The 25136-nt window shown below is 41.8% G+C and overlaps 1 protein-coding gene across 2 annotated transcripts in view; it reads right to left on the bottom strand.

The window, feature by feature from the left end:
* LOC126249757 (protein turtle homolog B-like) overlaps positions 1 to 25136 on the bottom strand; it is a 472837-nt gene that overhangs the window by 267166 nt on the left and 180535 nt on the right. For both annotated transcript variants that reach the window (XM_049951444.1, XM_049951445.1), the window contains exon 2: positions 10902 to 11044. In XM_049951444.1, coding sequence (XP_049807401.1) covers positions 10902 to 11044 — 143 coding nt within the window. The remainder of the gene's footprint in view (positions 1 to 10901; positions 11045 to 25136) is intronic.

The raw sequence follows: 25136 nt of genomic DNA, 5'->3' as shown, positions 1-25136 counted from the left end.
CCCTCGACGATCACCAGTGGTGTACGGCCAGTGTAGGAGATCGCTCCCCACACCATGATGCCGGGTGTTGGCCCTGTGTGCCTCGGTCGTATGCAGTCCTGATTGTGGCGCTCACCTGCACGGCGCCAAACACGCATACGACCATCATTGGCACCAAGGCAGAAGCGACTCTCATCGCTGAAGACGACACGTCTCCATTCGTCCCTCCATTCACGCCTGTCGCGACACCACTGGAGGCGGGCTGCACGATGTTGGGGCGTGAGCGGAAGACGGCCTAACGGTGTGCGGGACCGTAGCCCAGCTTCATGGAGACGGTTGCGAATGGTCCTCGCCGATACCCCAGGAGCAACAGTGTCCCTAATTTGCTGGGAAGTGGCGGTGCGGTCCCCTACGGCACTGCGTAGGATCCTACGGTCTTGGCGTGCATCCGTGCGTCGCTGCGGTCCGGTCCCAGGTCGACGGGCACGTGCACCTTCCGCCGACCACTGGCGACAACATCGATGTACTGTGGAGACCTCACGCCCCACGTGTTGAGCAATTCGGCGGTACGTCCACCCGGCCTCCCGCATGCCCACTATACGCCCTCGCTCAAAGTCCGTCAACTGCACATACGGTTCACGTCCACGCTGTCGCGGCATGCTACCAGTGTTAAAGACTGCGATGGAGCTCCGTATGCCACGGCAAACTGGCTGACACTGACGGCGGCGGTGCACAAATGCTGCGCAGCTAGCGCCATTCGACGGCCAACACCGCGGTTCCTGGTGTGTCCGCTGTGCCGTGCGTGTGATCATTGCTTGTACAGCCCTCTCGCAGTGTCCGGAGCAAGTATGGTGGGTCTGACACACCGGTGTCAATGTGTTCTTTTTTCCATTTCTAGGAGTGTAGATGTATTTGTACAGTATGGTACTACACATGATTTGTATCCCATTTTCCGAAACGTAAATTCGAAAACAAGACATAACTGTGAATTAGCATTATGACAGTAGGAACAGCAAGCTAGCGAGTGACGTTACAGGTATCATATGACTCGTAAGGAACGTTTTAGCGGGTTTCCAAATTATGTCAATTTCGTTTCCGTATTTGTAAAAGAATACTGAAATTCAAGAGGGAAAAAGAATGTTATGAGCATAAAATGACGTAATTAATCATTTAAGACAATTTGCAGAATCAGTCAAATACCTTAGTCATCCTCGTGCTCACAAAACCAGTATTGGATGATGCGTGCTGTATAAAAAGCGACCTTGTCTTGGAAAATAAAATTACCACTGGAGGACAAACATTGTACCATGGGATGGGCCTGATCCGCCAAAATGGTCGCATAACCCTTGACAACAATGCGACCTTCCAGAGTAACCGAGGGCCCATGGAGTACTACGATATGGCTGCCCAAATCATCACCGAGCCGCCACCACGTTTTACTCTTTGGGCGTAAGTTGGAAACAGTGTGAAAGAGGACTCATCCGACAAAATCACTTTCTTCCATTGGTCCGTAGTCCAGGCTTTATGGCTTCGGCCCCACGTTTCCCTAGTACGGGGATTTGAATCACTGATGAGTAGTTTTGGAATTCCAGGTCGCCCGCAGTTTCCTGCTTATCGAGCTCTAGTCTTGATGTTTTGATGCTGACGAAGTTCGCAAGGCATTCACTTCTGCAGTGATTTTTTCAGCTGTCGTCCTCTTATTTCTCGTCACAGTTTTCCATGGCTGTCTGTCACGATCATTCAGTACACACTTCCGTCCGCGTTGTGAGTTACAAGGGAATCTCCCCATCGCACCCCCCTCAGATTCAGTTATAAGTTGGCACAGTGGATAGGCCTTGAAAAACTGAACACAGATCAATCGAGAAAACAGGAAGAAGTAGTGTGGTACTATGAAAAAAAATAAGTAAAATATACAAATTGAGTAGTCCATAGGCAAGATAAGTAACATCAAGGATAATGTGAGCTCAGGAGCGCCGTGGTCCTGTGGTTGGCGTGAGCAGCTGTGGAACGAGAGGTCCTTGGTTCAAGTCCTCCCTCCAGTGAAAAGTTTAAATTTTTATTTTCAGTTTATGTGACAAACTCTTATGTTTTCATCACTTTTTTGGGAGTAATTATCTCATCCACAAGAAAACCTAAATCGGGAAAGGTAGAAGAATCTTTTTACCCATTCGCCAAGTGTACAAGTTAGGTGGGTCGACAACATATTCCTGTCATGTGACGCACACGCCGTCACCAGTGTCGTATAGAATATATCAGACGTGTTTTCCTGTGGAGGAATCGGTTGACCTATGACCTTGCGATCAAATGTTTTCGATTCCCATTGGAGAGGCACGTCCTTTCGTCTACTAATCGCACGGTTTTGCGGTGCAGTCGCAAAACACAGACACTAAACTTATTACAGTGAACAAAGACGTCAATGAACGAACGGACAGATCATAACTTTGCGAAAATAAGAAATTAAACTTATAACTCGAGGGCAGACTAGAACTAAGGACCTCTCGTTCCGCAGCTGCTCACGCATACCACGGGACCACGGCGCTCTTGACCTCACACTATCCTTGATGTTGCCTATCTTGCGCATGGACTACTCAGTTTGTATATTTTGCTTATTTTTTCATAGTTCCACACAACTTCTTCCTGTTTTCTCGATTGATCTGTGTTCAGTTTTTCAAGGCCTATCCACTGTGCCAACTTATAACTAAATCTGAGGGGGGTGCGATGGGGAGGTTCCCTTGTTAGCGCCGGCCGCGGTGGTCTAGCGGTTCAGGCGCTCAGTCCGGAACCGCACGACTGCTACGGTCGCAGGTTCGAATCCTGCCTCGGGCATGGATGTGTGTGATGTCCTTAGGTTAGTTAGGTTTAAGTAGTTCTAAGTTTTCGGGACTGATGACCTCAGATGTTAAGTTCCATAGTGCTTAGAGCCATTTAAACCGTTTGATGATGATGACTTAATTGTCAGTCAGTTTCTGATAGGGAAACGAAATTTTCATAAAACGGTCAAAAAATCGTACATAAACTGCTTTCGCGATATTTAAATGGACAACTTTCCCCAGAGTTCTCTGAGTGTACTGCATGAAGTCATGACTAAATAATTAGACTACTACAAGTTCTGTTCTCTCTGGGTTTCAAATTTCTAGGGCTCAGAATTTTATGTAGGCGTAATTTGTTATTTCGTGAAGAGATGCGATAAACTGATGATTATGTGATCTAACTGAAGATTATTTAGATAAGCATGTGGGCGTGCTGAAGAGTAATGCCACAAAATTTTTTATGTGAATATTCTTAAGGCTTCTTAAATAAAGGAAACGTTGATAACAGTCCACATATTTATATTTCACGTCTATATTTTTATTTCTGAACACAATCACCCTGGCGACGAACACATTTCTCCAACGAGAAACTTTATGTTTGCCTTTCACAAGTATGTTGAATGACAGTCATTGAAGTTTGCACGATTTCAGATAAATTCAGTAAAACAGAGTGTCTGTACTTGCTTTTCAACGTCACTACGAATCATGTCGAGTATGTAACAAAATGTTTCTCACTTTATCTCAAATATTCGTAAAACTTGTATGGTAATTCCAGTAACTGTACAGAGCGTACAGTAATCGCCACGTTCCTTCCGAGACAGATATAGCTCATTCACATGCATTCGGCATCTTCTTAGAAGTAAATGCAGCTTTGTAGCACACGTCTCCTAGCACAGAGGCGTTGTGGTGTCCATCCCATTCATGGAGGTTAAAACCTAACATAGTTCATGCATAGGCTAAATTCTAACCTAACCTAACCTCCTTTACCCCGTCAAAAACTGACGAAGGAGATCGGGCGCACTGTCAGTGACAAAGCTGTCGGTCGATGTTATCGGGCGATCGCTGGCGGCGGCATGTGACGATCGTTGTCGGTGCCACTGCGAACGCAGGCTAAGTCGGGCGGTAGTGAGCAGGTAGCTTCATAAATGAGTCATGGTTCTAGCACGACAGATGTAATATTACGATGCAGCTGTTCTAAATAGTTACTGCTGTGGCCACAAGGTGTCAGAATCTTATGGAATTTAATCATACGTAAACAAAACAGAATAGTTTGGAAATAAAACTGAATCTTTAGTGATTATTATGGCTTTTGCGAGGGGCGTTCAATAAGTAATGCAACACATTTTCTTTCTGAAGGAAGGTTGCTTTATTCAGGATTCCAATACACCATGTTATTGCCCACTCTTTTGGCTACAAAACCTTAGTTTTCATTAGAGCCGACCGGAGTGGCCGAGCGGTTCTAGGCGCTTCAGTCTAGAACCGCGCGACCACAACGGTCGCAGGTTCGAATCCTGCTTCGGGCATGGATGTGTGTGATGTCCTTAGGTTAGTTAGGTTTAAGTATTTCTAAGTCTAGGGGACTGATGACCTCAGCTGTTAAGTCCCATAGTGCTCAGAGCCATTTGAACCATTTTTTTTTTTCAACAGAATCCCGCTTTTGATTTTGTCCATTATAAATGGCTCTAAAAGCCTGCGACTGTGAAAACAATAGGTTTGTTTATAAATAACTCATCTGCTACCAGTCACGATTTCCTTTATTTTACTTTTCGCACGACGCGTTTTGGGAAATGATACCCATTTTCAAGTGTGTTTTTTGTGTTTCTTATGTCATTCCTATGTGATGTTGTCGATGTGTGAGATACTGCTTCATTTTTTGACTTTACTGCAATATATGAGAAGACACGCGATTTTTAGTTGGTTGTCGATCTTTTTGTGAAGTTAGTGGCGAAATTTAGAAGAATTTGTACTTACAGTTTCCTTATGGTTCATTTGTGCAGAGTCTCAAACACACTAAACATCGCATACAACTTGTTGTCCACCTTTAAACATCGAATACATTTTTCATAAACAAACCAGTGACACAGATGTTCTTACAAAAAAATGGTTCAAATGGCTCTGAGCACTATGGGACTCAACTGCTGTGGTCATCAGTCCCCTAGAACTTAGAACTACTTAAACCTAACTAACCTAAGGACATCACACACATCCATGCCCGAGGCAGGATTCGAACCTGCGACCGTAGCAGTCGCTCGGTTCCGGACTGCGCGCCTAGAACCGCGAGACCACCGCGGCCGGCGATGTTCTTACAAGTAGTCAACAGAGATGATATTATAAATCTTTCACGGAGTATGATATTTTTTTGTAGAGAGGTTATTTACCTTAACAATTTGGATCATAATTTACTTACGTCTGTTTTACAATTGCTCTTATTGCTATGTGTTACACAGATGTTTCGATAGTGTACTTAAATAAAACTAGTAACACATATAAATAAGCACAATTGTAAAATAAACATAAGTAAATTATGATCCAAATTGTTAAGGCAAATAACCTCTCTACAAAAACATATCATACTCTGTTGAAGACCTATAACATCATCACTGTTGACTACTTGTAAGAACATGTGTCACTGGTTTGTTTATGAAAAATGTTTTCGATATTTAAAAGTGTACAACAAGTTGTATGTGATGTTTAGTGTGTTTGAGACTCTGCACAAATGGACCATAAGGAAACTGTCAGTACACATTCTTCTAAATTTCACCACTAACTTCACAAAAAAATCGACAACCAACAAAAATTCACGTGTTTTCTTATATATTGCAGTAAAGTCAAAAAAATGAAGCAGAATCTCACACATCGACAACATCACATAGTAATGACATAACAAACACAAAAAACGCACTTGAAAATGGGAATGATTTCCCGAAACGCGTCGTGCGAAAAATAATATAAAGGAAATGTGACTGGTAGCAGATGAGTTATTTATAAACAAACCTCTTATACATTTCCCCTTCAATCTGTGACGGCCTTACGCCTCGGTACTGGGTGGGCTCGTATGTCAGCATGGTATCAGTCTACAGATAGACGTTCGAGCCAACGTCTTGTTGCTCAATAGCCTTCCCATTATCCACTTACTCCTTCCCGCGGAGTGCCTCCTTCGTTGGGCCAAACAGATGGAAGGTACAAGATCCGGGCTGTAGGACAATCCAATGATATTTTGTGAGCTCCTCTCGGGTGCGCAGACTTGAATGAGGCCTTAGGTTGTCATGGAGAAGGAGAAGTCCGTTTGGATTTTGGTAGCGACAAACTAGCTGAAGTCCTTCCTTCAGTTTTCAGAGGGTAGCGCAATACACTTCAAAGTTAAGCGTTGCACCATAAGTGAGGAAATGTAACAGAATAATAAGACTTTCACAGCCCCAGAATACCAGCGCCATGACTTTACTGGATGAGTGTGCGACTTTGAACTTTTTCTTCGAAGGAGAGGTGGTGTGGTGCCACTCTATGGATTGCCGTTTTGTTTTCGGTTCGAAGTGATGAACCCATGTTTAATTACCTTTGACGATTTGTCACGATCAGCCTCGTTACGCCCAAGAAATTCCACACAGATATCCCTTCGTTGCTCTTCATAATCTCCTGTTAGAAGGTGGAAATCCAGCCGGCACACACCTTTGAGTACATCAACTTGTGGACGAGTCTGTGAGCACAAGCAACAGACGTGTCCAGTTGAGCAGCGAGGTGTTTGATTGTGATTCGCCCATCACCTCGAATGAGAGTATCTGCACGTTTCAAAATTGCAAGAGCCACAGCTGTGTGCGACCGAACGGCACGTGGGAGATCGGAAAAGTTTGCGCGACCTTGTTGCGGTATTGACGGACGTCTCGCTCAACGACTCTCCGTGCTTTTGTTCCCTGCCAGGTGTCCTCACACAATTTGCAGGCTTCTGTGAATATCTGCGATGCTCTGGTTTTCCACCAAAAGAAACTCAGCGATAACTCTTTGCTTGGAACGCACCTCAGTTAAAAACGCCATGTTATAGGCTACGTATAGCTCCGCCATCTATCGGAACTTCATGAAACGATATGGGCTGAAGCGGGAATATTACACGGTACCTCACAATAAATTCCGCATTTTTTTTTCAACGGAAATCGGTAGAGAAAGAAACAAATGTATTGCATTACTTATTGAACGCATTAATTGTTATAGATTTAATATATTTAATTATTAGTGTGAATGAAATTTGAATGCGAAGTAATATAATAAATAAGTATTGTTATGTCTACTAACTAAATATTGCGTTAGCATGAGAACTGTGGCTATACGGGTGAATCGTACTCCCAGGGGAAATTTGTGAAGTGTTATTCGCCTGCTTATGGTAATGGGAAAAAAGAAACGTTTTGCGATGATTCACTTACTTTAAGGATGAATTCTTATGATATTTGAGGGTTTTATAAATCTGTTTATTTAATAAATCTCTTATAAAATCTGTTAAGTTGTAATTGGTTCTTGGTAAAAGACACGAGATTTTGCAGTTTGATTCTGATATCGGATTGGTTAAGCTGTACACTAATAAGCCACAACATTATGACCTCTGCCGCGACGTTGGATGCCATCTCGTGGTGTTGCGGGAACGTGAAGCGGTAACAAAAGTGTGTCATCGGAGCACACACGGACGGGGATCACCCTAGCGAGATATGGGCTGCAAATGGGGAAAACCATTCAGATAAGCGACTTTGTGAAAGGACAGATTATTATCACACAAAGCCTGTGAACGAGTTTCTCTAAAACGGCGAAGCTGGTCGAATGTTTACGTGCTACTGCTGTGATCATCTACGGAAAGAGGTAGGAGGACAGTGAAATCACCACTAGACGCCAAATGGTTGGACGTCCACGACTCCTCACAGAACTAGGGCTCAAAAATGGCTCTGAGCACTATGGGACTTAACAGCTATGGTCATCAGTCCACTAGAACTTAGAACTACTTAAACCTAACTAACCTAAGGACATCACACAACACCCAGTCATCACGAGGCAGAGAAAATCCCTGACCCCGCCGGGAATCGAACCCGGGACTCCGTGCTCGGGAAGCGAGAACGCTACCGTGAGACCACGAGCTGCGGACTCACATAAATAGGGGTTCGGAGATTTGTCTGCTCTGTAAAGTAGGATACATCATGATTTGTGGCGTCTCTGCCGAAAGAGCACAATTCTGGTGCACGCCCAAGTGTTTCGGAGCACACCGTTCATCGTACATTGTTGAATATGGAGATCTGCAGGAAACCATCCCTACGTGTTCACATGTTGACCCAACGACATCGTCAATTACGATTCCAGTGGACCCGGAACCATCGGGATTCGACCGTCGATCAACGGAAACGTGTCGGCTCTTCTGGCGAATCACATTTTTGCTACACCAGGACGATAGCCGTCTCCACAAACGCCGTAATTGTGGTGAACGGGGGTCGAAACGTGCAGGCTGACGGGAGCAGTATTATGTAACGGGAGACATTCTTCTGCGCTTGCATGGGACCTGTGTTAGTTATCTAAGACACGCTGACAGCTGCGGGCTACCTGAATCCCTTCATGCTTGATGTCTTCCCCGACGGCAATGTCATCTTTCAGCAGTATAATTGTCTGTGTCTCGGAACGAGAACTGTGCTGCAATAGTTTGAGGAGCGTTACAGTGAACTCACGTTGATGTCTCGGTGACCCAATTCGTCTGATATAAATCCTATGGAACCCATATGGGTCACTATCGGGGGCCGCCACCGCGGACGCAAATCAGCGGTTCGTTATTTACACGACCTGTGCGTTGACATCTAATGCCACATACTTCTGCAAACCTACCAAAAAACTACTGGATCCGTGATACGCATAGCCGGACGATGTGGCCGAGCGGTTCTAGGCGTTTCAGTCTGGAACAGCGCGACTGCTACGGTCGCAGGTTCGAATCCTGTCTCGGGCATGGATGTGTGTGATGTCCTTAGGTTAGTTAGGTTTAAGTAGTTCTAAGTTCTAGGGGACTGATGACCTCAGATGTTAAGTCCCATAGTGATCAGAGCCATTTTTTTCGTGATACGCATAATCAGTGATGTATTTCGTTTCAAAGACGGACAAACAAGCTACGGATGTGTGTATTAGGAGCTCTGAATATATGTAATAATTTGCGAAATTATGATATAAACTTGACCTTGGAGTGCTCACGTGCACGCTTGCTAGAGGCGGACGTGAGGAATTATGGTTTTTATGTGCAAACTGTGACTTGTGAATAACTAAAATCGGCGTGGTGTATTGTACAATTCGGGACCGAGAGCTGAATATTTGAGGCGTCAATTTGTGTAATACTTGAGTGAGCATTCTGTCACAGAAATCCGTTTTATAACCTTTTTCGTAACTGGTTCTGCTGCATACCATAAGCTGACTATTACCAGTGACTGCGACTGTGTGCGAGTGTCGAAACTGTAACTTAAGATTATCACGGGCTTGGCGGTGTTTTTGCATCAAACAAGGGACAGTGTACTGAACTTCTCACGCATAAACTATCCATCGTTCAATAGCTCTGTGAAAATAATACCAGAAAACATCTGAGGCAACCTGTAGAGGCATGTAGTGCGGCTATTTTCCGCTAAAGATATCTGTAGCTGAAGAACGTTATCCATTTTCTATCAGGCCAGGCGTGTGGACCGTACTGTAGCAGAAGAAATCAACGAAATGTGAGTGGAGCTGTTTTCTGTGGGACGAACATTTAACAGCGCCATTGCAACTTCGAGGCTAGAACTGTAACTAGACGGAAATTTCTTTCCTGTTTCTTATATTTGATTAAAAAATTTGTCAAAATAAACGTATTATCATTTACGAACGCGTCTACATAATTTCGAAAAAGGTACTTTACTTTAGATTACTATGAAAAATTAATCCTCAGAATTAAAGAAGCCTGTGGTTTACTTAGACGAATTGTGGATTCACACACATTACAATATGGGTAAATTTTTCAGAGTGGTAGTGTGCGTGCTTTAGTGTGAAAAATTTTGTTTTGAAAAAAAATGGTAAAATGTTTTTGAAATGATTTTATCTAAAAGCATGAAATAAAATTGTTTAGGTAAACCTTTGCACATCTTTGAATGATGCTCAAAATCATGTACAGCAAACGTGGCGCCAATTGAGAACGTAAAATACATAGTTTAACTTAGAATTTTGTGGAGCACTTTACGATATTTGTCTTGCGGCCTACATAATCCACCAGACAAATATCCTGTAGTACTCTTTGAAACTCTAAGCCAAACACTGAACTTTAAATTCTCAATCACCACTTCATTTGTTGTACATGATTTTCGAGCATCATTCAAAGGCGCGTCAAATATTTTTCTAATCTATTTTATTTCATGCTTTGACGCAAATTATTTCACAAAATATTTAACATGCTTGTTTTTCAATTTTTTTTTCAGAAACCACTAAATTTAATGTTTGTTTCCCTTATTACTTTTAAGCAATTAAGTATTTCTTTGCAAAATTAAAACTCGCGCTGATCCATTTACTACCCACTTCGTCCATTGCCTACTCTTCGTTTGGATATGAAAATTCGCACAAAAATTCATTGTGTAATTTCTAAGACTTTCACGGTTTCTCACTACTCAAATGTTGACCAAAAAACTGACGGTCAGTGTTTAGTTGTTGTGCTAAACAGGGCATTGGACTATAAACGTGTAGTTTGCACGCATTCAGCTTGTAAGAATACAAGAGTGTACGTTATTGTTTCCTCCCTACCTCGTTTCTCGGGCGTTAACATGACGGTGCTGAGACGCTGGTCATGTCCTTAGCATGCTTAGCGGACAGAGGCTGCTATTAGTCGACCACAGTATTATTGCACCTGGGAGTGAGGACGGGACTGGGCTTATCATGAGCTGTTATACTGATATTCACCAGGACGTGCTGAACCACTTCATATTGCATGCACAGCTGTCTGAAAGCATGCACAGTGCAATGCGTTTTCCAACGTCACCACTGTACTTGTTTACTGTAACGTCACCGCGTGTTTCCGATAACGGCCACGGGTCACCAACTGCAATAATATCGTGGTGGGGTAGTACACGAGATTGGTGGCGCGCAGCGACTGACCGTGCGGTTGCCCAGATTGCGAACTCGGCAGGTGAGTCTCGCAGACTTTCCGACCAGCGCTGTCACGTTGAGCGGCGTCGACGGGTCGAAAGACGGCTCCGGCTGCGTCTGCGGCTGCGGCGGCTCCGCCTCGCGACCACCGCCTGCAAACATAACAGAACACTTTCTCAGAACCTGTCAGTCGGAGCACTTCAGTACCTTTCCCTGAGATCCAAAACCGTACTGTAACTTCTGCAAGATAGAACAAATACAGGGTGCGAAAGGTTATTTAGAACCCGTACAGAAACCAGACTGCTGTTATAATAGTCGGAGGACATGAAAGCGAAACAGTTGTTGAGAAGGGAGTGGTATAGGGTATTAGCGTATCCCCTACGTCACTTAGTCTGTACACTAAAAATAAATGTCGTGCGACTAGGGCCTCCCGTCGGGTAGACCGTTCGCCGGGTGCAAGCCTTTCGATTTGGCGCCACTTCGGCGACTTGCGCGTCGATGGGGATGAAATGATGATTAGGACAATACAACACCCAGTTCCTGAGCGGAGAAAATCTCCGACCTAACCGGGAATCGAACCCGGGCCCTATGATTGACATTGTGTCTCGCTGACCACTTTTTTTATTTTTATTTTTATTTTTTTTATTTTGTTCGGTAATGTTCGTTGCGTTTGGTCTGGGTGGACGTCATGGGACATCCGTTCAAGTTGATCATTGATTCCTTTACTCAGTTTTTTTTTTTTTTTTTTTTTATTACAGAGGGCCAGCGCCTCTCTGACCGAACACACTGAGCTACCGTTCTGGCATCACTCAGCTACCGGGGGCGGACAGTCTGTACACTGAGCAAGCAATAAAAGAAACCGAGGAGCAATTTGGAAAGGGAAGGAGGAGATTGGTGTTTAACGTCCCGTCGACAACGAGGTCATTAGAGGCGGAGCACAAGCTCGGATTAGGGAAGGACTGGGAAGGAAATCGGCCGTGCCCTTTCAAAGGAACCATCCAGGCATTTGCCTGAAACGATTCAGGGAAATCACAGAAAACCTAAATCAGGATGGCCGGAGACGGGTTTGAACCGTCATCCACACGAATGCGAGTCCAGTGTGCTAACCACTGGGCCACCTCGCTCGGTGGAAAGGGAACTGAAGTTCAGGGAAAAGAAATAAAAACTATGACAGAATTACAGCGTCATCAGCAAACCTGAGATACGACAAAGGACGTGGAAGAGCAGTTGAGAGGGATGTACTGTGTCGTGAAAGGAGGATATAAGATGAACAGTAACAAAAGCAGAACAGGGATAATCGAATTAAATTAGGCGATGCTAAGGGAATTAGATTAGGAAATGAGACTAAAGAATAATGTAGGGGTTTTGCTATATGGGCAGTAAAATAACTGATAATGACTGAAGTTGAGAAGATATAAAATGCATACTGGCAATTACAAGAAAAGTATTTCTGAGAAACAAGAAATGTAAATATCTAATATAAATTTAATGGTTAGGGAGTCTTTTCTGAAGGCATTTGTGTAGAGTGTAGCCTTCTGTGGAAGTGAAAGGTGACAGATAAGCGGTTCAGACAACAAGAGAATAGAAGCTTTTCAATATTGGTTCTAAAGAAAAATGCTGAAGATAAGGTGGGTAGTTCGGGCAACTAATACGGTGGTACTGAACCGAAATGGAGAAAAAAGAAATTTATGGCGTAGCTTGAGTAGAAGAAGGAATCGCCAGTTTGGTAATGGAGGAAGTATTAGGGGGTAAAAACTGAAGAGGGAGGCCAAGAGATGATTACAGTACTAAGGATCACGTGGATGTAAGTTACAGCAGTTTTGTACAGATGAAGAGACTTCCAGAGAACAAAAAGAATACCGTGGAGACGTGCAGAAAATGATTCTTCTGGCTTCAGACCACAACAACAACAATAACCACAACAATATATTTGTCCTCAGTTGAAGGAACACTCTGAGGTCATTTGAGATGGGTCCTGATGTTAATACTGAAAAGAAATATGAAACAGACATACACTGACAAAAGGAATGCAGCTATTTGCTGTTTCAAAATGATTACACAGCAAAATTTATCGAATTACACTACGTTAATAATCTCTCAGTGCCTGTGTTGTTATGAAGTGCGCTGCAAAGTTCCTTCGGACCTGCATACATGTCCGAAAGGACATTGCATCGTTCTTCTTACTTCGTACACGCATGCATGTTCGAAGGAACTTTCCATCGTATTTCTTAACAACACAGGCACTGCATTATCGTACCGAGCGAGGTGGCGCAGTGGTTAGAACACTGGACTCGCATTCGGGTGGACGAAGGTTCAAACCCGCGTCCGGCCATTCCTATTTAGGTTGTTCGTGATTTCCATAGATCGCTCCAGGCTAATTCCGGGATGGTTCCTTTGAAAGGGCTCGGCCGATTTTCTTCCCCATCCCTGACACAATTCGAGCTTGTGCTCTGTCTCTAATGACATCTCTGTCGATGGGATGTTTAACTCAACCTTCCTTTCTCCCTTTTGCAGTATCGTATTTATCCGCCGATACCAGGCAGCGAATTGCCTTTAAAATGCCCACCCCCATGGAAATTACATTATGTGTACGAGTGCAGGTTGTGACGCATGAACGACGGCATGTGGAAGTTTGGGTCGGACCATGAGTTATCCACGGATAGTTAAAGCGATTAAAGTGACCGCTAGCGTAAAGCGAGAAATCTGGGTTCGAGTCCCGGTCCGGCATAAATTTTCGCTGTCGTCATTCCATTTATTTTATACGTCTAGTTCCGTAGGACCAAATTGAGGTGCAAATCTCCAAGGTAATGGAACGTGTCCATCATATAGTTGATTGTCGCAACTGCGAATACATTTCATGATTCAATAATATCGTTGAAGGTAGAAGCTGTTGTTTCTGTTTTTCCTCTGTCTGAAAATCAAGCATGGCTTTTATAAACACCGACTTATGTGAAATGCCTTTCTTTCTATTACACATACACACATTATATATATATACACTATGTGATCAAAAGTATTCGGAAACGCCCAGAAACATACGTTTTTCATATTAGGTGCATTGTGCTGCCACTTAATGCAAGGTACTCCATATCAGCGACCTCAGTAGTCATTAGACATCGTGAGAATGGGGCGCTCCGCGGAACTCACGGACTTTGAACGTGGTCAGGTGATTGGGTGTCACTTGTGTCATACGTCTGTACGCGAGATTTCCACACTCCTAAACACCCCTAGGTCCACTGTTTCCGATGTGATAGTGAAGTGGAAACGTGAAGGGACACGTACAGCACAAAAGCGTACAGGATGACCTCGTCTGTTGACTGACAGAGGTCGCCGACAGTTGAAGAGGATTGTAATGTGTAATACTCAGACATCTATCCAGACCATCACACAGGAATTCCAAACTGTATCAGGATCCACTGCAAGTAATATGACAGTTAGGCGGGAGGTGAGAAAACTTGGATTTCATGGTCGAGAGGTTGCTCATAAGCCACACATCACGCCGGAAAATGTCAAACGACGCCTCGCTTGGTGTACAGAGCGTGAACATTGGACGATTGAACAGTGCAAAAACGTTGTGTGGAGTGCAGCACTCCGTGAAGAATGGGCTGTCATTTTCCAAGAAATTTTCCAGCACCTGACTGAACGTGTGCCTGCGAGAGTGGAAGCTGTCATCAAGGTTAACGGTGGGCCAACAACATATTGAATTCCAGCATTACCGATGGAGGGCGCCACGAATTTGTATGTCATTTTCAGCCAGGTATCCGGATACTTTTCATCACATAGTGTGTATTAATTGACTGTCGTTGTCAAAGAAACTATACTAGTGAAGAATACTGAAATATATCTTACATCGTGAGTGAGATGTAAACACAGAATAAATTTCAGCTTTGACAGTGCACTGATAACGTAGTCGAAAACAGAATGTTGTTCTTGTGCGGGTCCACAGCCTCAGTATGTTTAAACAACGGAAACATGATCCATGCAGGCTGTAACCTATTTATTGTCTGTGCTATTAGCTAAATTCGACCGTCGATCATTTTCAAACACTTCTCACAAGCCTCAAGCTTCACATCATATTTAATTAAATAGCCAGTATATTTTTAACGGCACACATCTTTTTATTTGCCTGTGTAGCAAAAATAGAATTTATTTGTCACTTCGTCGCTTCATGTTACATGAATGATCACACCAAGAACTAATTGGTTATTTCTACATGATGAAAAGCACATGAAGCCACATAAAAAAATAACAATTATCTGAGCACAAAAGTCGTCGACCACGAACTCAATAAGGCAAGATCTGACTACTGCTTTTTTTAAAACTTTAAGTAAGATGATCTGTGTATTAGCAATAATAAATGAATTAAAGATGGTTAGTGTTTGCTTGTTTCCGAGAAACAACGTATTAATTCCAGTAACTCAGTGATTGCATATAAAGAACATTATTTAATAGCTTATCAAAGTAAAGTTACTACTGCTTCATAATACTTGATAACAGTGAACTTTTACGGATAGAATGTCTTACAGTTTAATTCAATTAAGCCACACAGTATAATAATCGGTATATAGCATCTATTAAGTCAGAATACGATCTTTTGCTTCCATTAGGTAAATATTTAGTTAGCCAACAAAGTAAGAGAAGTGTTACTGAAGTATTTGTTAAGAAAAGTGATCTTGCTGATTAAAAGCCAACCCAGCAGTAATAGTTAAGCAATGTGAATAATAACTGATGTAAGCAAAAATATTTTACAATTCGTAAGTAATGAGAAATGGTATTAATTGTTCTTGTTACTGTTGAAAGATTACACAAAGATTACCAGTGAGCTTAACAGAATTATTTTATGACAGTAATAAATGTTAGATATTTTACAGTCAATGGTAATTGCTATGTTAAAACCAAACTGTAAGCATCCATTTCTCTACACTAGTAGTAATAGTAATAATGAAATAATTCTTGCAGTTTAACTGCGTGTATCTTCACCATTTTAGTTTTCCAACACATTTACAGTTATAGTAATCTGCTGAATACATATTGAAGAGTTTTGTAAGGTACATACAGTCCTTTCCCTCGGTTAATATTCAGGTAAAGTATCATGACACTATGTTCCCATGTATCAAGGCACAATAAATTTTAATTAAAGCATTCAGAGTTTATTCATCTTTATACAGTTCTAGAACGCACTTTCAAAATTAGAGCTAACGTCTTTAACGAAATTTTGAGGCAGTTGAACTTTTAAAAACAAAGAAAACACTTAAGTTATTAGCTATACTAAAATTTAGTTGGAACATTTCACGGTAAGGTTTATAATTTATATAAAAAACAGCTACCAGCCACATGTATGGTTTAAAAAGGTTTATTATCTTCAGACCATGACCGGTTTCGGATTTTCCTTTACAAATCCATCTTCAGATGGCAGGTTACAAGCATTCTTAGTTGGACCTAGTTTTGTTTGTGTTATTCGTTTGCTGCACTGGGAAAGAAAAGAAATATTTTGTTGTCATATCGGTAATGGTATTTTTACGAGAGATTTACTTCTTTTACAAGATCTAATTGCTCATGAGATGGTTTTTATAAACATTAGTAAACTTGCAGGTTAGTGTACTTACGAGCTGTGTAGTTCTGCCTGACGAAATATTCGTGCGTTTATGTTTTCGAACGCAAGCTTCATACACTTTTCAATATGCACTATGTGAGTGCTATTCCAGTCAATGGGCGTCACTTTTAACTTCATCATTTTAATTACACACTCAGCACACACGAATAACGTTTACAAAACGTGGCCCAGCTTCACATTACAAACAAGAACAATGTTTGCAAAGAGCTTACAGTCATAACAATGTTAACTTACAGATGCTGTATAGTCGATATGGGTACAGTAAAATATCTCTTTGCTATTGTATGAAATTAATCTAAAATGGAATAAATAAAATTACATACAAATAAGATTACCAACATTATATGGAGTACAGAATTACTGTGTGTTACTAATTAGTTGTTACAATAGTAGGAGATAAATTCAATATATGACATAATATGCAATGCACATGTTTTCATTATGCAATTTTTCAATGACATATAAGCAGTTTTTGGGGCCTGTATACTGAATGTTTTTGATGGAATATTAGGCTTAAGTTATTTTAAAAAATATTTTAAGTAGCAGCTCTTGCCTTTGCTGGATATGCATGAACTGCACTGTACCCATCGTGGATACTGGAGAAGAAGATCAAAGCAGGTATTACGGTATCCTGATAGTTTTACTTTGTGGACCGTCTGACTACAACTGAATGAAACAACTTTCATGCCAAGGCATCTTCAGTGGCAGGTTGCGGTTGATGATTTTCTACATATTACGCTCCTGTTGCATTTTTGGTGTTGTTCCTCTTCTTACAAATGGCAATTTGCGGTTTTTTCCCCACATTTCACAGCACGAGGAACTGAACACCAAAAATGCAATAGGAACGTAATATGTAGAAAATCGTCCATGCAACCTGCCACTGAAGATACCTTGCAGAAAATAAAGGCGAAGAGCGTATGGCACGAAAATTATGTTTCATACAGTTGTAGTCAGACGCTCTATAAAGTAAAAATCATCAGTATACCGTAAAATATTACACGCAACTGAGGAAGACAGGACTACAAAAATTGAAGATGTCAAAGCAGGTAGGAAGTGAAGTGTTAATTAATGGCCAATTTGCATTGCCTGGGGTGTTCGGATTCCGTTTGCCCATGTCACAGCTGTATGACATACTACGCACACTGTAAAGCATTTCAGTTATTAGCTGATTAGTATAGTGTACAAATAAGAACAATCAAAATAGCTCTACAGCTTTTCGTTATTTAAAAATCGTTGATAGTTTATTCTACAACTTTTCCATTTTCAGCATATGGTTCCAGCTAAAGTAATTAATAAAAAGACACCGTAATTTATCTATAAATGAGAATGATTACTTAATTAATAAAGGCACACAATTTTAACTAGTTAATTACATGTGTGAGAACATTCAACTTTTTTAAAAGGTAAGGGCGTGAGGTAGTGAGGAGGAGGTGCTAGAGACCGTTTTCAGTGATCGAGATTAGCAGAGCTGACGATATGAAATTGAACCGTTAGGTCGTTACAAGTAGATATCGAATTGTGCGATGTATGTAAATGGTTTGAGTGAGCAAGGAGTGGGAGCAGCATACACTGAAGTGCTCAGGAAAATCTACGAAAATTCTTCAGCTTATGTTAACATCGGCGAATCAGCTAAAGAATTCCGCATCATGAGGAGTGTCAAGCAAGGCGATCCCATCTCGCCAAAACTGTTCTCTGCTGTATTGGAAATGGCTATGTCAAAGCTGAGCTGGGAAGGTAAGGGAATTAGAGTTAATGGAAGAAGGCTTACCAACTTGAGATTTGCTGATGATATTGCCTTACTGACCAAAGACTTCGCAGAGCTCCAAAACTTAGTTACAGATCTAGCATCGGAATGTCATCTGGTTGGCTTGAACATGAACCTTTCCAAAACAAAAGTAATGTCCAACAAATGGGTCCCAGCTGGAAATGTGAAAGTCAAGGACAGTCTACTAGAAGAGGTCAGTGAATATGTCTACCTTGGCCAGATTATAAATATGAAGGGAGACATAAGGCCAGAAATCTATCGACGCATCAAGCTTGGCTGGCAAGCATTTGGGAAGAATTCAGAAGTATTCAGATCAAAAAAGCCAGTAAATTTGAAGAAAGCAGTATTTGATCAATGCATTCTCCCTGTGATGACGTATGGCTGCGAGACATGAGACATGGACACTGAACTCATTTACAAAAGGGAAACTTAGGACAGCACAGAGAGCCATGGAGAGATCAATGCTGGGCTATACAAGAAAGGACAGGAAAAGGGCAGATGACATCCGGTCTGTGAAGAAGGTTAATGACATCTTAGAGACAGTAGGTTCCTTGAAATGGCAGTGGGCTGGCCGCGTCTCAAGAAGAAAAGACAACAGATGGATGAAGCTAGTACTGGAGTGGAGTCCGAGAGAGCACCGGAGGCCTAGAGGAAGACCACCAGACAGATGGGACAAAGACATCAAGAAGATCGCTGGTAACACCTGGCAGAGAACTGCCCGAGACCGTCCCACTTGGAGAAGACTGCTGAAAGCCTACCTGAATCCACGACTCGAAGAGGGCACATCATTTAATGATTGAATTGGCTGATGATGATGATGATGATGATGATGATGTAAATGGTTTTGTGACAAAATACGTGATAGTTCAGTCATTGTCGTATTATGATGGAGTTGTTGTGATTTTGTGGGTTATGTTGCATTGTTGTTAAGTTTTGTGATGGATAATTAGTTAACAAGTGGACGGGAATATGCTTCTATATGCTTCTGTAATACGGTACCTGATGTAATAATGAACTATGTACGACTACGCTTGCGAGAGGCCGGCCGCTGTGGCCGAACGGTTCTTGGCGCTTCAGTCCGGAACCGCGCTGCTGCTACGGTCGCAGGCTCGAATCCTGCCTCGGGCATGGATGTGTGTGATGTCCTTAGGTTAGTTAGGTTTAAGTAGTTCTAAGTCTAGGTGACTGATGACCTCAGATGTTAAGTCCCATAGTACTTAGAGCCATTTGAACCTTGCGAGAGGGGAAGGGAGAATGATGCGAATTCCTTTCCGCAGGTGGCGTTACCATCGAGAAAGTCCAGGATGGATACAAGCATTCTGAGGATACTGCATCTCTTCGAGGAGAAGTAGTGGACGCACTACGAAAGTCGTGCGGTAGCGTTCTCGCTTCCCACGCCCGGGTTCCCGGGTTCGATTCCCGGCGGGGTTAGGGATTTTCTCTGCCTCGTGATGGCTGGGTGTTGTGTGATGTCCTTAGGTTAGTTAGGTTTAAGTAGTTCTAAGTTCTAGGGAACTGATGACCATAGATGTTAAGTCCCATAGTGCTCAGAGCCAATTAAATTAAACCGCACTACGAAACCAATTACTCTAAGCAGAAGTGTAGTGTTGCTTTCCAGGAAGGAGGACGTCGTGTTAACAAGTCACCTGTGATCATTAAGGCTAACATAAAATATATGGGAAGTAACAGATGAGATACGAAGATTGGAAGAGACATTCGCCGGGATTCATTTCTAAGCTGGAAGTTAAGGAATATTAGGGGAAATACGGGGAGAGTACCAGGGGTTACGACTCTCGTATGAGCGATTAAGAGATCTGTTGTGCCAAGTGCTGTATTTAGCTCCACGTACGCTGATGCGACGGAAGAGGGGATGACTGGATGCTGGTATAAAGTTGTTGAAGACGATGTTTGAAACAGCAGTTAATGACAACATCCAGGAATTAAATAACACCCTGGGAGACAGTTACGGGGAATAGCGCATAGCAATAGAACGACAGTGGAGTGGCGTACCACACAGTTCGAAAATCTGGAGCAAGGTTAGTTCAATAACACCAGCAATATACGAGAATTAACTGCGGAATTAACAGAGTATATGAAGACAACTATAGGAACAATCAAGCGGGATTTTGACACGGAACAAGCTCGACTATTCTTACTAGATGTAAGACTGGCCATAGCAATGTTGCTACGATCCCTGACAGACAGCCTAGGTGATGCAACGTGGCAGGAGGCAGTACACCATGAAGTACACAGACAATTAAGTCCTACATTTCTACCTCCAAGGCAATTTCTAGCTGGCCTGCGGAAGGTTCAACAAGAATTAACGGCTGAACTATAGCATATAGGAGAACCAACGGAACAGAGTTTATCATTGTTTTATTATACGGCAACAGTCGAGATTCAAACCGATGGAGACAGGTTCATTTATTGGTTTGGTTCCCAGTGGAAAGTGTGGATGTGTACAGTCAGTGTTTCATGATCCAACCCTACCCTGTAAAACGGGAATCCAAGGGCAAATTTGTACAGGTAAAAAGTAGGAGGCATTGCTAATCTCCAAGGAGAGAAATAACTACTTACTGATGTCAACGAATGAGCTCAGTTTGTGTCAGAGAGAGGGAATTATGATACGTCCCACTAGGACTGTCCAGACAGCCACGTGAGTGTGTGAAGTGCAGTTATTCCTGTGTAAAAGAGGAGCGGTGTAAAGAACTTAAGCTTCTAAATCAATGCAATCAAAAGATATGGCCATTTATCTCACATATGCTGATACTCGCAAACTCACGTACCAAAACGTACAGATCAGCTACATATATACATAATTAAGTTTGTACGGAACCCTCAGAACGTGAATCCTATTCGCACATATCCGCTTTTATTCCTCTACAACACCTTTCGCTTGGTGCAGAGCCCTTCGCTCTCATTTTAATTCCCGCTGTTTGCCTATTTCTGTATATCAGTCTGCCTTCCGTGTTTGCTATTGTGTTCACACTACAGCTGAACCGTTTGTGCTCCAGGCTCACCAGGAACGCCTGTCCTCCTTTGTGCCACAAAACGGTCTTTTTATAAGATGAGCCTTTCTTTTCTCATTTCGCGGATGTGTGTACAGAAATGCGTCAATCTTCGTAAATTTGTGCCGCTGCCTGAAAAGAATTATTTTGGACTAACAAGCTAATCGGCTTTCCTAAATAAACTTTTAGAAAGAAATGTTTTCTTTTCCACATCAAAGTCAAAACCAAAATATAGAATTACCAAATAGACTGCAGAGTATAAATAGGACACGTTAATTTAGAATGAGCACGTTAGTTCGACACTGACTTCGCTGTGTGAACAAGTGCTCATTATTTCTTTACACACAATAAAGTCAGCGTCAAATATTTCTACATTAACAGTTACGTAAAAATGTTTTCTATATACCAAGAGCACATTTTTGAGGATCAGGATGGAAGGGACGAGGAACGAGGAGAAGAAAGGAGAGAAGTAAGGAGGGGGAAAGAAGAGTTCAGTTTTGATGTTCCTTCGACATGAAGATATTTAGAGTTGGACCAGTATCCCTTCTGCTCAAATAAACGGAAAGGCCTAGTCTGTAGTTCTGCTGAAGTAATCATCCTGACGTTCCCCGTGAATGACTTAGAGATATCATGAAAGACCGACATGTGGATGGCTGCAAGTACATATCACGCTGTAATAAAAAGTAAAATAGCCTAGATTTGTTGTTTGTAGTCAGCAGAGAAGCTGGACCAGCTGTGTAGATCGTGCAAAATTTGCTCAGAGCTATGTTGCAATTAATCGAAGATTTGCAAAACAGTTAACAGCGAGTGGCCCCAAGTGTTCCAAACAATCTAAGAGGTTTTGTCTTATTTTATTTTTTCATTAGAATAAGTGGTCATCCATACTCATTGTTTAGTTCTATAATTTAGTAAACTGTTAACAAATGGTGCATTACGACATATCTACTCTCAAAGTCCGCTTGTTGCTTCGCCAGATTACAATGCTTCTTTGTTATCTGGTTGGTGAAAATTTAGTGAATATCTTGTAAAGAACGAAGAGGAGGCTGATAGCTCTAAATTTATTTTATATCTTGTCTGTCTTCTTTCTTTCGAAGTAGATTAACTACAGTATTAGAACAGTTTTGGGCAACTTTCCGTTTTCACAAAAATGAGATAAAGTTTTGTACAGCTTTTCCTCCAGCTTCAGTAGTTGCTACTGAAATATCATCCTCTATATGAGCCTTACCTTTCTTCATTCCTCAAATGAATTTACACACTTCGCATGGGCATTACAATCAGAATGTTAAAATTTTTCTTACTGTATAATTGTTCATGTCTTGAACTATCCAAATATTGAAAGAAGGTTTGGAGTACTTGCATGATTTTCTAGTTATTGTTAGTTACCCCTGCCATCTGCCGTCGTAAATCATGAAAGTTATCTACCTAGTATAGATTTCTGTTTTGTCTTCTTAATACATTCATCGTTTGCATCGCTTTCTCTTGCCATATTGTCATTGTATATTTTAACATCCTCTTTTAAACATTTACGAATAGTTTTGTTTAATTCTGCATATTCCACCATGTCCCTACTATCGTTTGCTTCAAGCTCCCGCCTTCTCTTTAATAGCTTGCACGTTCCATTTGAAATTTGATTTACTTTTTACATCCCTGCAACTAACTATTGTTTGTAAAATTTATTTTGATAAATAATTGCACTTATGTCTACACATTATAATCGTAATTTTATATGGTGATGGGCCGGCCGGGGTGGACGAGCGGTTCTAAGCGCTACAGTCTGGAACCGCGCGACCGCTACGGTCGCAGGTTCGAATCCTGCCTCGGGCATGGATGTGTGTGATGCCCTTATGTTAGTTAGGTTTAAGAAGTTCTAAGTTCTAGGGGACTGATGACCTCATAAGTTAAGTCCCATAGTGCTCCGAGCCATTTTCTTTTTTTTTAATATGATGATGTGCTTGCACATCTTTTGCATATCTCCCTATTCTTAAATAAATGCCGGTAATCTACATTTCTGACTTCTTGCGTAATGAGTCCGCTCCTTTCTTGTTCCTATTCACTTTTACTCTGCATCTTACGAGTCTGTGATCACTTGAAATTGAAACATCGTTAAGAGCCGTCACATTTCGTACAATGTTCAGTTACGAGGGTTGGAACTTTAATAGTGGCAACTATTTATTTACAGTTCGTACAAAATAGATAAGTGTTTCAAAGTTTTACTGACTTTCAAAGTAGTCACCAGCATTGTGTATAACCCGTTGCCAGTGATATGAAGTCATAGGATACTCTTACCAGTGCCAGTTGTGTTGACAGTTCGAGCGGTGCGGTCTATTGCCCGACGAATTTGTAGCAGTTCTGAAGCGAATGCCGTGAAGTGTTTCCTTCAGTTTAGAAATCGAATTGAACTCACGAGGGCTTAACTCAGGGGTGTGCAGTAGGCGGTATAGCACTTAGCAGTCTTCAGTTTTTCGAGACACTTCTGATGACCCTAATTCATCCTGTTTCATCTTATTTAATTCCTCTTCCAGTTATACTAACCTGTTCCTTCATCAAAATAAAAATCTGTCGTCAACTGCACAAAAATTTTAATTTCACTTAACCGGTTCAGGCAGATTAGTCGTTCACCTTCCTAAGTTTGAAACAGGCCTAGAGCTTAGGTAAACCGACATCAAATAAGGATTGGACGATAATGACGTCATTGAAAGAGTACTCGGATATGCGATGAATAGGAACCGACAGGCTGATTACTTGAAGTGAAGTGGTCACACATACATACAAAGTAAGAGCTGTAGCATTGACAGCACATTACAAAACCAGCGCTAGCATGTGATTCAAGCCTGTATCAAACTTCTGAAGGTGACAGATTACTCTATTGAAACCGGTAAACTGAAATTAAAATTTTTGTGCGGCTAAGGCCTGATTTTTACTTTGGTGAAAAGATTACACAGAGCAGCAGCTGAATAACAGCTATGGACAGAATCATGTACTAACCAGTCTTCTGATTCTAGAGTTTGCCAATGTATTATCGCTAAATAAATAGATATAGAAACACTTGTATTTGTAGTGTATATATTACTGTCTATTTAGTCAAGTTTCGTGCCGTAAGTCATAGCCTGAATCCCTTCAGTTAACTACCCCCAACAATCTTTCACCTGTGCCGGAATATCGACGTCTCAGGAACTCGCAAGGGTCAGTAGAGCCTCCAACAACCCTAGTTATGGCGTATATTGGCCGGCCAATACCCGAAGAATTCTTAAATTTGACAGAGCTGCGCTCACAATAGTCTCAACCAAGATCTTCTCTGGCTGTCATTGGTAAAGTTTCTTTTATGATTACTGCAAGAGTAGCATTATCTTTTATAATGCCACTTTTAACTACATACAATCAACAAAATAAAACTGTTTGCGCGGAAAATGGCTAAGTCCCACGTCGGACATTCTCGGTGTGTACAGCCATATCACAAATTGTAGCAACACTTTCGCTCCGTTAATGCCTATCTTGGGTTATAACGGCAACATATTATCATACCAGCGAGAGGCAGTATTGGAAATTATGTCGACAGAGACCATGAAATGTGTAATGATTTGACGGGCAGGTAAGATGAATTACGAAACAGGCCTTAGCGTCGGCGAACAAATAGCTCACGGACAAAGTGCCTTCTCGTCATCTGGTCAATATTTTTTCGTCCGCCTCGTGGTAGACGCCAACACCCTTTCTGATGTAGTTTACGACACTGGTGAATGTTATTTTAACTTTTAAAAGAACTATTGTTGTACGAGCTAACGAAAACTGTATCACAAAACTCACCAAATTTCAGACGAAGTTCATCCAAGATATTTTTAAAGGCATTCGTTTTATAGCAT

Source organism: Schistocerca nitens, chromosome 3 (assembly GCF_023898315.1).
Source record: "Schistocerca nitens isolate TAMUIC-IGC-003100 chromosome 3, iqSchNite1.1, whole genome shotgun sequence".
NCBI lineage: Eukaryota > Metazoa > Arthropoda > Insecta > Orthoptera > Acrididae > Schistocerca > Schistocerca nitens.
The sequence above is the reverse complement of the archived record's forward strand: the minus strand, read 5'-3'. Positions and strand labels throughout refer to the sequence as shown.